This window comes from Peromyscus eremicus, chromosome 7, assembly GCF_949786415.1.
Source record: "Peromyscus eremicus chromosome 7, PerEre_H2_v1, whole genome shotgun sequence".
Classification (NCBI taxonomy): domain Eukaryota; kingdom Metazoa; phylum Chordata; class Mammalia; order Rodentia; family Cricetidae; genus Peromyscus; species Peromyscus eremicus.
Window position 1 is genome coordinate 114425969 of NC_081422.1, and position 10835 is coordinate 114436803.

Genomic DNA, 10835 nt, shown 5'->3' on the forward strand with positions numbered 1-10835 from the left:
TTATGGGCTGGAGGGATGGCTCAGAGGTTAAGAGCACTGACTGCTCTTCCAAAGGTCCTGAGTTCAATTCCCAGTAACCACATGATGGCTCACAATCATCTATAATGGGATCTGGTGCCCTTTTCTGGCATGTAGGCATACATGCAGGCAGAACACTATGCATAATAAATAAATCTTTAAAAAAAAGAATGTCAAATATTTTTATTTTACTTGCCAATCTCTGACTTCTAGAAGCCTCCCAGCTTATTAATTTAAAAACAAACACGTGTCTAATAAAACCAGAACATTCTCTGTGCTTACTTCAAAAAGCACTGAGTGTTCAGGATCATGGTTAAATAACAAGTTCGTAGTTGTGTAGGTAAGAAAGCCAGCTGAGTGTCTCTCCTCTTGCCAAAGACATGTCTCCTTTGATATGCCTGTTTCTTACACCTGTGAGTGAGCTCTTTCAGATAGATAACCCTCACTCAGCTGTGTTCCACACGTGTTATATACACCACAGATATCTCAACCCTGCTTGTGTCTACGCACTGATAAAGCCACACCTGTCCCATACCCATACACTGTCCCAGCTATCCGAACTCTCATGGCCCCTACATCTGTGCTCCTCGTACAGATACCCAGACCCTGTGCCATACCCCCAAATGTCTACCACCCAGACACACACACACACACACACACACACACACACACACACTACCACCATTGCTCACACTGAGGTACTGTTTTTCACACATTCACACCTGATCTCAACTCAGACCTGTGCACATTGGTACAGCCCAGCCTGTTGCTCCCGCCTCAGCCTCTGGAATAGCTGGGATTGCAAGTGTGCACCACCACACTCAGCGTGCAAACAGCTTTGAAATTTCACAGTGGAAAAGAGGTTAGAGGCTAATCTAGCCAATACCACACAGCCAGAGGGGCAGAGGGAAGAACTGACTGAGCCAGCCTGCAGTGTGCGTGGGGCGGAGGACAGAACTACTGAGCCAGGCGCGGTGTGTGCGGGGCAGTGGGAAGAATTACTGAGGCAGCCTGTGGTGTGTGCGGGGCAGTGGGCAGAACTAACTGAGCCAGCCCACTGCATGTCCAGCTGGCTGGGCCATGGAGCCCAGGGATTCATCAGCCTCACACTCAACCCCCAGCACTGGGATCACAAGTCTATGATGCCTGGCTCGCTCGCTCTCTCTCTCTCTCTCTCTCTCTCTCTCTCTCTCTCTCTCTCTCTCCCTCCCTCCCTCCCTCCCTCCCTCCCTCCCTCCCTCCCTCCCTCTCTCTCTCTCTCTCTCTCTCTCTCTCTCTCTCTCTCTCGGGTTCCAGGAGTTGAACTCAGGTCCTCATGCTCATGTGGCAAGCACATTCCCAACTAAGTCACCTCCCCAGCCTGCCAGCCTGTGTTTTGGTTTTGAGAAAGTTGCCATGCAGCCCTGCTGGTACTTGCTGTACATCGCAGCCCAGTCTCAAACTCTTGGCACTTTCTACCCCAGCCTCCTGCATGCTGGGATGACAGCCGTGCACCCACCGCCACACACAGCTTATACACAATAGTTTTGCTTTGTAAAAAGAGAACTTGAGATTTCACCTAAAGCTTTCTTCCAAAATTTTTACACTCTAATAATAAAAATCAAGGAACTCTAAAGGGCCACTTGTGTTTGTTTTGTTTTTTTAAATATGAAGTCTTTTGGGTTTTTTTAAGATTTATTTATTATATATATACAGTATTCTGCCTGCATGTGTCCCTGCAGGCCAGAAGAGGGCACCAGATCTCATTACAGGTGGTTGTGAGCTACCATGTGGTTGCTGAGACTTGAACTCAAGAAGACCTTTGGAAGAGCAGTGGGTGCTCTTAACCACTGAGCCATCTCTCCAGCCCCATAAATAAATAAATCTTAAAAAAAATAAAATAAAATAAAAAAGAACAACACATGAGAGCCGGGTGGTGGTGGCGCACGCTTTTAATCCCAGGCAGATCTCTGTGAGTTCGAGGCCAGCCTGGTCTACAGAGCGAGATCCAGGACAAGCACCAAAACTACACAGAGAAATCCTGTCTGGAAAAACAAAACAAAACAAACAAACAAAAAAACCACACACGCATGTTTTCTTATGAATCAACTGTGACTGGCTTTAAATGCAATAATTTGGGCAGTGTTTGAGGTTTGAACCCAGGTTTTCGTGTATCTCTCTTACCACTGAGTCACATTCCTAATCCACCTGCTGCTTTTTTCCAGCTTCATCTCTCAACCCTCCTGCAGGAAAGCTTCCCAGGACCCAGTTCTCCTAACAATCCAGGTTCTGTATGCTCTGTCTACACCAGACTACAGGGTCAGGACAGCCACTGTGAGCAGATAACAGAACTCAAAACAAGCTTCTGGGTGCATTGGAGCTAGCCCAGTCAAGTCCCGTCAGTCTTCCGGAGCACCTCTCTGACCCCCACCCTCTCCCCTGCCCTCTGGGTATGACAAACAGGCCCAGGCCCAGGATGGAGAGGGCCTTGTGCATGCGTTGCAGGGTGGCAGGATTCTCAGTCACTCTTGCCTGTAATATTCTTCCCTCAGCTCTCTGCCCTGCCCTGCCAGAAAGCTTTCCCTGGGATTTCTCACACAGCACCACTTCACTCTCCAGTCTTGTTCTCAAGATGAGGGTTCTTCAGAGGGGCTGGAGAGATGGCTCAGTGGTTACTATTCTTTCTGCTCTTGCAGAGGACCTACAGAGCAGCTCATCACCTTCTATAAAACTCCAGTTCCAAGGCATGTGATGCCCTCTTCTGGCCTCTGCAGGTACTACGTTTGTTTGCACTTAGTGCTCAGAAATACATGCAAACAATCATATACATAAAATAAAATAACAATTAAGGAATTGTCTGAAATGGGACTTGTTAGGGCTGCAGAGATGACTCCGAAGCTGAGTGCTTTCTTGATGCTCTTGCAGAGAATTAGTTTACTTTTCAGGTCCAATTACTTGTACCTCTAGCCTTAGGGGATTGGATGGATACTCCAAGGTGTATCTCAGGCCTCCAAGGTGACCTCCCCCACCCCACGTTAGTACAAAGTAGGTAAAGTGCTTGATATCCATAAAGGCCTGAATTTGAATCCCCATCACACACATGAAGAGTTACTATTGGTGGACTGAGTGGCCATGCTCATGCCAGAGAGGTGGAGGTAAGTGCATTTCTGGGGCTCAGTGGCCAGCTAGCAGAACTGGCAAACCGGGTTCAGTGAGACACTCTGTCTCCGAAAATGGAGTGAAGAACGACTGAGGGAGGTACCCAGTGTACTGTTTTGTTTTTGTCCACTTGACACAAGCTAGGACCATCGGAAGAGAGAGCCAAGTCTGTGGAACATTTTCTTAATCAGTGTTAATTCGGGAGGGCCCAGCTCACTGGGACTGCTTCACCTCTGGACAGGTGGTCCTGGGGTGTGTGAGAAAGCAGACTGAGCAAGCCAGGATGATGTTGTGTTCCTCTACAACATCTGCTTCAGTTCTGGCCTCCAGGTTCCTGCCCTGGCTTCCCTTCAAGGTGGACTGTAAGGTGTCAGCCAAATAAACCCTTTCCTCCTCTAGCTGTGTTAATTCCACCGGCCGAGAAAAAGACCGCTACCACATTTTAAAGCCAAATCTGAAGCAAGCTTTAATTCAATACTGGCCAGGTTGATGGGAGTCTCTAGCCAGGTTCATCTCTGGGTTGCCAGAAAATGGCCACGAGTCATGCCTTGCAGAGGCTTAAAAAGGCCACTGTGTTTTCCATCAGGTCCAATCAGGGGCAAGCACATATCCTGACATATCCGCCTACATACACATGTGATCAAGCACATCTGCGGTAGTTGAGTCAAACAAATCTGTTTAGGGGAGTAAAAACATGTGGTTTGTTATCTCCCATAAACAATAGCCTCCAGCATTTCAGGAAGGGTCTGTCCTTTGACAAGGGACTTACATGTTACAGGCATTTTTCTTTATGGAGCTCTTAGGTACAGTAATTAAAATGTAAAATGTAACTTTGGCTCTTAACAGTTGCTTTTGGTCACGTGTTTTCTCACCACACTAGAAAGCAAACTGGGGCACTCTGCACTGACCTCTACCTTCCAGGTGCACAGATGGATGTGCACAGCTGTTCATGATAAGTACACATCTTTTAAAGGAGAGCAGTCAGGGCAGGGTAACTTTGGGTTCACTTCTGGCACAGGCTTTTTTTTCTCTTTGAGGCTTCAAATATTTCCTCCATGCGCAGCAAGTAGGAAATCTGGGGTACACCCCCAGAGCAGCCGTTGGCAGAAGCTTTGGGGCATCAGGCCTGTGATAAGCTGGGCAGGGTGCCTGCTGTCTTCTACCTGGACCTCTTCAACAAGCAAGGCATGGGACCAGATAACAAGGACAGCTGCTGAAATCTCCTGAGCGCTCCCAGGGGTTCCCTTGTAGTAGGTGCCAGCCCCGCCAGCCTTTCTTTCTTTCTTTCTTTCTTTTCTTTTCTTTCTTTCTTTCTTTCTTTCTTTCTTTCTTTCTTTCTTTCTTTCCTCTTTCCTTTCTTTCTTTCTTTTTCTTTCTTTCTCTCTCTCTCTCTCTCTCTCTCTCTCCCTTCCTTCCTTTCTTTTTTTTTAAATTTTTATTTATGTGCATGTGTGGTTGGAGGCCAGAGGCGTCAGATCCTCTGGGGTTGGAGGTGGGCTATCTGATGTGGATACTGGGAACGGAATTCCACTAAGCCATCTCTCCAGCCCCTCGCCTGCCTTTTGATGGGCATCGGGCAGAGGTCCAAGGAACCAGAGCTTGGTGGCCACCATCTTGACTCCCGGTGTAAACTTCATATGCTCTTCCTTACAGTGACTGCGCATGCTCTGTCTGGCTAGCTGGTTCCAGAGGGCTGTAGCTGGTGTCTTGATTACTGTCTCACTGTAGTGCAGCCGTTTGCAACCTGTAGGTCTTGGGGTCTGGGTTGAATATCAGATTTCTTGCATATCAGATATTTACATTATGATTCATAAGGTTCTCAACCTTCTTAATGCTGTAGTCCTTTAATACAGTTCCTCACGTTGTGGTGATTCCCAACCATAACATTATTTTTGTTGCTACTTCATAACTGTAATTTTGCTACTGTTATGAATCGTAATGTAAATATCTGTGTTTTCCGATGGTGACCCTTGTGAAAGAGTCTTTCAGTCTCAATGAGGTTGTGACCCACAGGTTCAGAACTGTTGCACTAGAGCAAAGGTGAGAGGTACTTGGAAAAAGTTACCTTGTCAATGAAACAGAGCTTGGAAGAAATCTGAAGCAGACTGATGCTTCTTGGCAAAGGTCTTGAGACATCCCTTCAAGGATGTGCTCTGGTCTTTCTTGAAGGAAAAAAAACAAAATATTAAAACAGCAGAGGGTGTCCGGGTGAAACGATGGAGGGCCTTGGACTCCAGGCTCTGCTGTCCCTGCTGTAGGCCAGTGGGTAGAAGAGAACACTGAACGGATGAGAACAGAGTGACATAACCCAACTGCATCATCATGGAAAAGTCCTGTAAACTGAAGGATTTCCCCAGTGTTTCCCAAAGTGTGTTCACTATACCAATGGATGTCACCATCTCGGCCCTCCCCTCCTGAGTTTCATTCTCTGGTTACAGTAGGGTCAGGGAACTCTCATTAAGAAGAAAAAGGTTTTTTCTCTTCAAAAAATTTTTTTTAAGTTAATACACACTTGGAGAAAAAAGGACACAACTACCACGGGGAGATCTTTGTCTGCACAAAGTAAACCCTCCTGTATCGTACTGGTGGGATGAAGGGACAGCATGACCAGAAGCCTGCTACCTCCACGGAGAAACAAGACTGACACTAGTTTGTTTTGTTATTTTGCTTGCTCGTTCCCACATGTGTGCACCTGCACGCTCAGTTGTTAGCTGTAAAAGCCAGCAGTTGCCGACAGGCATCTTCTTCATTGCTTTCCACTTATTTGTTGAGACAAGGTCTGTTGTGGGACTTAGTGTGTCATGCTTCTTTTACAAATCTTACCCTCACACAGCATACATAAATAAATGCAAAAGGAACAACATGAAAGGGTGGAGGGGGACGATTTCTTCCCAAATGACCCAGCCTAAGATTTGTAAAAGAAGCATGACACACTAAGATCTGGAGATCTGGGATTCTGGGCCCCAACCACCGCCGCCTTGTGTTCCCAGCGTCCCGTATTTTTGTTTTTTAAAACAGGGTCTCACTATATAGCCCTGGTTGGCACAGAACTCAGTTTGCAGAGGAAACTGGCCTGGAATTGTTTCTGCCTCTGCCTTCCGAGTACTGGCATTAAGGGCGTGTATATATATCACTCGGCTGATTTTATATAAGAAAAGTGGCCGGGCGGTGGTGGCACACGCCTTTAATCCCAGCACTCGGGAGGTAGAGGCAGGCGGATCTCCGTGCGTTCGAGGCCAGCCTGGACTACAGAGCGAGATCCAGGAAAGGCGCAAAGCTACACAGAGAAACCCTGTCTCGAAAAACCAAAGAAGTGGGGTGCGAACAGTTTGAATAGAAAGCACAGGCCCTATGTCCTTCCTGTCCCTAAAGTTCTCAGGGGTGACCGTCCTGTCATGCCAGCATTTGGGCCTGCCTAGACTATATAGAGTAGAAGGCCAACACTGAGAGACCTTGTCTCAAACCAAACCAAACAAACAAAAAAGGAAAACTAGAATGCCAACTTCACTGCACGTGTCCGAGAAGATGCAACCGGAATGGAGACGCCACCGCCATGTTTTTACCCACCGAGCATGCGCAAACGCACGCACGTCTCCCTCGACCAATCGGTGGCTACGTTAGACGTCGGGGCGGAGCTTCCGCCGACACATGCGCACGACCGGGCGGGGCCTCTTCCTTCTCGCTGAACGCCGCCAACATGGTGAGTGTGTCTGCCGAGCGCTCCGAGCACGGCTGTCCTGGCGCTCGTCCTCCGCTCCGGGCAGGCGAGCCGCGGCGTGGGGTGGCTCCGCGTGACCCAGGCCGCGCGCGGGGAGGCGGCGGGGCGTGGAATCCAGCCCCTGGGGAGCGCGGCTCGCGGTCGCGTGGAGGGCCCCGCCGGGCGCCTGGGCCACGCGTGCGCAGTGGCGGGGAGTTGCCGGGCCCGAGGCTCCGCGGAGGCGGCGCTGCTGCGGCCTCGGCCTTTTTAAAACTCAGAAAAAAGTGATCCGGAGAGTGGGTCAAACTCGATCAATGAGTTTATCACACGGACATTAAAAGGGACGTAGAAGGCGGGAGAGTTTCGAGGATGGGTAAGAGCGAATCCGGGGAACTTGTATGGTGGGAAAGTGGCTACAGGATGTTTTAGGCCGAGAAGAAAGGCTGCTTATTAAGTGCAGATCCGGCCTCTGGGTGGCTCTGAGCCTTACGTTGCCGGTAAGCAGCGGACTTGGAATCTTTAAAGCCAACCCCTTTTCTTCCTGTTTTAGGTGTTCAGGCGCTTCGTGGAGGTTGGCCGGGTGGCCTACGTGTCCTTTGGGCCTCATGCAGGAAAGCTGGTCGCGATTGTAGATGTTATTGACCAGAACAGGGTAGGTGTGAGAAAGTGTTTCACGACTTTTTATTTAACGTGGCAGTAAGTTGGACGGCATGGTAGATCGCCCTCGGGTGGGGTTCTTTAGGCTAAACCTTTACCTTTGAGGAAACACTGGACACAGGGGTCTGAAAGCACAGATTAGAGTTAGCTCATCTTAGATAACCCCTCACCAGATCAACTAGGAAGATGTTTTAGTCATGACCAAAGTGCAGGCGAGCTTAAATGAGGTAACTGTAAAAGGAGTTCAGAGGGGCTAGAGCTGAATCTCTGTTGGTAGAGTGCTTGCTCGAGACCCTGGAGTTGATTCCCAGCCCTGAAGTTGTTAGGTGTGGTGGCTTCTGAAGTCTTAGCCTCTGGGAGGTGGAGGTAGGGGAACCAAGAGCTTGCCATCAGCTTGGGCTACCTGTTATAGTTTGGGGCCATCTTGACTTTGAGGCGCCCATCTGAGATCCTTGGTTTTGTATTCTAGGCTTTAGTGGATGGACCTTGCACTCGGGTGAGGAGGCAGGCCATGCCTTTCAAGTGCATGCAGCTCACTGACTTCATCCTCAAGTTCCCACACAGGTAACACCCTGCTCTGTCTATTTTTCCCTTTGAGAATATACAGACAATACAGAAGGTTCGGAACCAGCTCAGAAAATGGAATTTACATTTAGCAAACAGACCTTAATTACTTAAAATCACCCAGTCATTTTACCATCGTGGGAGTTGTCCATATTTGCTTTCTTTCCTTTCCTCTGTTTTCACAAAGCTCAATGAGAATGCCTACTCTTGTTCCCAGAGTCACTTTGCTGTGTTATTACTGCTGTTGGCAGAACAGAATTGTACCTGTGGCTCCATTCATGCTGGGCAAGCACCACATTGGCCTGTGGTGTTTTTAATTTGTATGCTTTTGGTGTTAAGGTAGTTTTCTGCTGTGTATAGCCCAGACTTGGCAGTCTTCTGCCTTGGCCTCCCTTGGTGATGGAGGTAGTGTGTGCTACAATGCCCTGCCTGACAGTGCAGAAATCTTGCCAGTGATTTGATGGACTTGTGGTGTGCCAGTTACTAAGTATTTGACATAAGAAATGAAGGCAACAGAACTGGGTTTTTGGGGAGGGGGTGGAGAAATGTAAATTAGAACCCTGTCCTGCCTTGCTGTGTGGTTGGTGCACAGAAACATCCTCTGTAGTGTGCCACAACAGTAGATCAGCAGTGTGGTTTGGGAGGCAAGTGCAGTTCAGGGTGGGGGTAGTTACAGTCACCATACACTGGAGTGATTACAGGGGAGTCTAAGGGGTAACAGCAGTGATAGAGTTTTGGTGGGTAAGAAACTTGGCCAAGTTAATGTACACAATATAAACAGGTGTAAGGAGCAGCTTTTGTTCATTACAAAAAGACATGGTTTTATGCACATGTACTATGTTTTATGTACTATGTTAAGTAGTAAGGTGTTCAGAGGTGATTTTTCCTGTCTTGGAAATTTTTTTGGACGTTGTCTAGTGTGCCTATGTGTTATGAAGATGGCTAAAGTTGGGTGTGACAGGAGGGCGGTGTTGTCCTTGGGTTTGTAGCTATGGAGCTGATTCATTAATATGTACGTGGACTTGCTCTTTGTAGTGCCCGTCAGAAGTATGTACGAAAGGCTTGGGAGAAGGCAGATATCAATGCAAAATGGGCAGCCACAAGATGGGCCAAGAAGATTGATGCCAGAGAAAGGGTAATAGCATAAAGCTTTTGAGTTCTGGAGGGTTGGGTGAATGCTGATGAATGACAGGAGAGATCATCTTTTTTTTTTAAACAGAAAGCCAAGATGACAGATTTTGATCGTTTCAAAGTCATGAAGGCAAAGAAAATGGTGAGTTTTTAGATGTACATTTGTGTTCTGTATAGGGTATAAGGAGACAGTGGCCAGTCCCTGTTTGATGGTGCTTTGTGCAGTTGAATTTCACAGTTCCTGAAATTGTCAGTTGGGGCCAGCAAGAGAGCTCAGTGGGTAGAACTGCTCAGGGGAAGGGCGCTGGCCTATGACCTGGCTTTGAGTGTGGGGACTGCGTGGTGGAAGGAGAGAACTGGTCCACAGAATTGTCCTTACGTCATGCACACACAATAAAGACTGTAAAATAGTATATTTAAATTTAGTTGTGTGGAAGAAGCATTTTAATTCTTTTCTAAACAATGTGCATAAAGCAGGTTGTGTGTGTGCCTGCCCTGAGTGCTCTCACTTGTCCGTCCCCCCCCCCCCCCCCCAGAGGAACAGAATAATCAAGACTGAAGTGAAGAAACTTCAAAGAGCTGCTCTCCTGAAAGCTTCTCCCAAAAAAGCACCTGTTGCTAAGGCTGCCATTGCTGCAGCTGCAGCGGCGGCAGCAGCAGCAGCTAAAGTTCCGGCCAAGAAGGCGACAGGACCAGGCAAGAAGGCTGGGGCCCAGAAGGCTGCCGGCCAGAAGGCTGCCGGCCAGAAGGCAGCTCCTCCTGCTAAAGGTCAGAAGGCTCAGAAGACTCCAGCCCAGAAAGCACCTTCAAAGGCAGCTGGCAAGAAAGCATGAAACTGTGCAAAGGAATAAAGGTTCTTTTTGACATGTTGGCAGATCTCGTGTGGACTCAAAACTTGTCGCTGAGTGGGTATTAGAAGACAGGTTGATGGGGTGTAAATAAGATCAGTTAAACTCACTCTACCCAGGCCTTAATAGCATACAACCACAGTCACACTGAACCTGTATGCACAGGTACCATGACAGAACAGTGTGGCTGTCCCTTGTGCATATAAATTATTTCTCACAAACAGGTGGAATTCCATCAGTTTGAGTCAGTCTAGTAAGATTCGTGAGAGCTAGTGGGGCTGGGTAGAGTTCTTTTCCTGTCTTGTTTGGGGGGGATGGGTGGGAGGGTTCTTTTCATTGCAGGATTTTGATAATTTTGGAGTGTAAAATAAGCTTGCATATTTCTAGGAAAGTTGCTGATTGGAGGGAAGCTTGATCATTGTAAAAGCAGGACATGGAATCTAGAAAAGCATCTGTAGAAAGTCATTTGTAAGAGAAGTGGGTAGGTCATTTGTAGAATTATTTACAGCAGGCTGGGGGGCTTTTCAGTCTGTTCTCCAGTGTTTATACCTAGGCAGAGTGGGGTACTGGAATACAAGTTGTAAATGACTTGGGGTAAGAGGGTAGTTCTGCCATTTTAAGCAGCTTTTGAAGGCTCTGGTTCCACTGCATGAGGTGGCAGATTCCCCTAGGAAATGGTGCAATTTGGAGCAGTTTGAGTAGCCTTTTAAGAAAGGGGCGTGAGCCTGGTGGTGGTGCACACCTTTAATTCCCAGTGCTCAGGCAGGCAGATCTCTTGGGTT

General features: G+C 47.9%; 1 protein-coding gene across 1 annotated transcript; it reads left to right on the plus strand.

Annotated features, from left to right (window-relative positions):
- Positions 1 to 6751: 6751 nt before the first annotated feature.
- Positions 6752 to 10071, plus strand: Rpl14 (ribosomal protein L14). Its single transcript, XM_059268913.1, has 6 exons — positions 6752 to 6856; positions 7404 to 7505; positions 7980 to 8074; positions 9110 to 9209; positions 9294 to 9347; positions 9742 to 10071. The coding sequence occupies exons 1-6, from the start codon at positions 6854 to 6856 to the stop codon at positions 10036 to 10038; spliced, it is 651 nt and encodes a 216-aa protein (XP_059124896.1). The 5' UTR covers positions 6752 to 6853; the 3' UTR covers positions 10039 to 10071.
- The last annotated feature ends 764 nt before the right edge of the window (positions 10072 to 10835 follow it).